Below are 3,496 nucleotides of genomic sequence, written 5' to 3'. Positions count from 1 at the left end.
ATTAAAAAAAACAAGTCTCACTTCTTATAAAAAGTTAAAACTGCAAGCCCCTCCCACAGCATCTCAATTATGGGCCACAATTTTATTTTTTTAAAAAACATATTTGCGTTTTAATAGATTTAACCGTTTCAATATTTTTTTTTCCTCTCAAACAAAAATTAAATTTATAACAAGAAATAAATAAAATATTTTGAGCTTATTTTCAACTATTCATAATTGTTATGTATTTTATTATTTTTTATATTGAATTTGATTTTTATTACAAACAAAAATATTTCTGAACTCGAAAGAAGATGAAAACACAATTAATTTACTTTTTTTTTAAAACAAAATTGTTGGCCTTTATTGGCGGGCCCTGCCCCTCATTCTTTTCACATCCACGTGTACAGATGGAAAGTGGAGTCGAGGTGTTTGGAGTCTAGTAGTTTTTATGGTTGAACTCGTTCGTACCATTTCGGCGGTCAAAACTCTCTTGTTTGATTGGAAGTGGAGTGGACCGACCAGTCAAAGTATTCCAAATGATATGATATCATTGAAATACAAATGTTTAGTAAGGACTACATCATCGAGAATCACGAATAACTCATATCACACTCATGTGTATCATCTCATGTGATGGATTGAACTTGGGGTTCTTCCCTCTTTAATATGTTAACCCATAACATAAATCTCCAAAACATCTATATGTAGATTGAGGTTTTTTCAGTTATAAATTTCGTGTCCCCACCAACCAAATGTAAATGCTACAACATCTACACCTTCCACTATAACTTTTTTTAAAAATAAAAACGATATCCTACAAGTTTGTCATTTCAACATCTGATATAAATCTAAACTCAAGCCATCAACCCCGCGTGAGCAGAAGTTTCTCACTTAACTACTGGGTAATTAAGTTGAGTTAAAACTCAGCGCGTGGCCACAAGGATATTGTTCTTAATAATAATCGAACTCAGAACCTCTCGAATCTATACAATTTGATCCCATAAAGATTCACCAACTAAGTTATCACCTTAGTGATTCAGCTTTCACTATACTATTGGACCTTCGGACTTCGGTTACTTCTCTACTCTACAAAGTCACTTTTCCGTTATACATTATATGAACCAACTAATTGACTTTGTTTACTACACCCAAAAAAAAATGCAAAAATCGAAAGCAAAAAATAGTTTTTCCCCATCCCTCTTCTTGAATTTGCATATTAAAAAATATGAAGAAGGGAGATTTTTAAGCTTCATACTCGCACACAAGCAATAACATACACTTACAAATATGCTAATTCGAACTTCACATCATGAACAGAAATATAAGAATGGTTAGCCAATTGAGCTAGCACCGGCCGGCATGGAGGTCACCTTTCTATTCTCTCTCTCACCCCTTGCACCTTTTGTCTCTACATCATTTGTTGCTCTCACACACTCAATGTCTCTGTTTGAGGCCTTTTGCGCTTATAAAAGGCCACTCGCACTCCACCATACATGGACACAACCAATTATATTACCATCACTTTTTCTACTACACATTTTTAATTCCTTCAAAGAAAACCCTCTTCTGGTCTCTCACTCGGAGACAAATACGACAAAAAAGATGAGACTTGCAAGGCCATGCACACTCCCACCCACTCTTTCCACACCACCAAGTCACGTGACCTTCCGTTGCTGCACCACCCTCTCTAGAGTTAACCAGAAGTCAACTCGGGTTAATTTGAAGCGCTTGCTTGACCCGAATCCGATCACATCCCAACCCGTCAAACTCGGCCACAGGTGGATGGAGTACCAAGGAGTTCGAAATTGGGAAGGATTACTTGACCCTCTCGATGACAGATTACGCGGCGAGATATTACGGTATGGAAAATTCGTTGACGCAGCTTATCAATCCTTTGATTTTGATCCCTCTTCACACACCTACGCTACCTGCCGGTTTCCCAAAACCACATTGTTGGACCGGTGTGGTTTACATCAAACCGGTTACCGGCTCACTAAGAATCTTCGCGCAACATCCGGGATTCAACTGCCACGTTGGGTTGACAAGGCTCCTAGCTGGCTAGCAACTCAGTCCAGCTGGATTGGATACGTGGCAGTCTGTCAGGACAAGAATGAGATTGCGAGGCTCGGACGCAGAGACGTCGTGATTGCCTTCCGTGGCACCGCCACATGTCTAGAGTGGCTCGAGAACCTCCGCGCCACCCTCAGCCCAGTCCACGATAATGTCCAATCTTCCCACGGGAAGCCCGGTCCAATGGTGGAAAGTGGGTTCCTCAGCCTGTACGACTCCGGCACGGCCACGTCACCGAGTCTGAGAGACATGTTACGTGAAGAAATCAAGCGTCTTCTCCAATCCTACGGCGATGAGCCTCTCAGCTTAACCGTCACTGGCCACAGCCTGGGAGCAGCTCTCGCTACACTCGCCGCGCACGACATCAAGACAGCCTTCAAACGTGCGCCGCTCGTAACCGTCATTTCCTTTGGCGGTCCACGTGTAGGGAACCGTTGCTTCAGGCGACAGTTAGAGAAACAAGGCACAAAAGTTCTCCGGATAGTGAACGACGACGATTTAATAACCAAAGTACCCGGGTTCGTCATAGATGATGACGTGTCGAAAAATAGAGAAGTATACGTGGCCGGGCTGCCCAGCTGGATCCGAAAACGGGTGGAGGAGACGCAATGGGTTTACGCCGAGGTGGGAAGAGAGCTTCGGCTGAGAAGTAAAGACTCGCCGTACCTGAAGAGCGTGAATGTGGCCACGTGTCATGAGCTGAAGACATACCTTCATTTGGTAAATGGGTTTGTGAGCTCCACGTGTCCCTTTAGAGCCACCGTCCAGGATGTCTTCAACAACCATGGGTCATGAAATGCGAGTTAGGGTTTCTGGGTATATGTGTAGATGGTTAAGTTGGCATTTATATTGTAGGGATATATCATCAATCTCCAATTTCTGTACATTTATTTAGGGATAGCAAAATTTTATTCAATCTGAATGATCGAATTAGTCTTACTCTCGGATTAAACCAAGTTTATACATAAGTTATATGTTTAAAATTCGGGTTCAGATACAAAATTTTTGACAATTAAGTTTAAAATTGGGTTCGGATTGAAATACATAAATTTTATCTAATTTACTTGTTCGGACCCTTTACCATATTAGGTTATCATCTGGATTTAAATCAATTCAAGTTTGATAAAATTATGTACGTTCAAATCCAATCCAAATTAAGATTCAAAAGTACAAATATTTCATAAATAAGTGTTATTATCCGAATTGTAACCAATTTTTTTGCCACCGCTTCATTTATGCACCAATTGCGGGTTACAGTAGAAGGTTATAAGTGGTATTTTATCTTTGAAACTCCGTACAATACATTACGGGGGGAGAAGACGGATTTACTATAGTGTACTAAGCGCCGACCATTATTACCGTTGTTGCCATTGAGATTGTGCCACCGACCGAAGAGGACACTGAAGTGAAGATTCTTTCGTAACACCAATGACGTCGTCATTCG

The 3,496-nt window shown here is 40.8% G+C and overlaps 1 protein-coding gene across 1 annotated transcript; it reads left to right on the top strand.

Annotated features, from left to right (window-relative positions):
* Window positions 1-1,749: 1,749 nt before the first annotated feature.
* Window positions 1,750-2,914, top strand: LOC119984201 (phospholipase A(1) DAD1, chloroplastic-like). Its single transcript, XM_038828036.1, has one exon. The coding sequence runs from the start codon at window positions 1,765-1,767 to the stop codon at window positions 2,845-2,847; it is 1,083 nt and encodes a 360-aa protein (XP_038683964.1). The 5' UTR covers window positions 1,750-1,764; the 3' UTR covers window positions 2,848-2,914.
* The last annotated feature ends 582 nt before the right edge of the window (window positions 2,915-3,496 follow it).

Source organism: Tripterygium wilfordii, chromosome 18 (genome assembly GCF_013401445.1).
Source record: "Tripterygium wilfordii isolate XIE 37 chromosome 18, ASM1340144v1, whole genome shotgun sequence".
In the NCBI taxonomy this organism is placed as follows: domain Eukaryota; kingdom Viridiplantae; phylum Streptophyta; class Magnoliopsida; order Celastrales; family Celastraceae; genus Tripterygium; species Tripterygium wilfordii.
The sequence above is the reverse complement of the archived record's forward strand: the minus strand, read 5'-3'. Positions and strand labels throughout refer to the sequence as shown.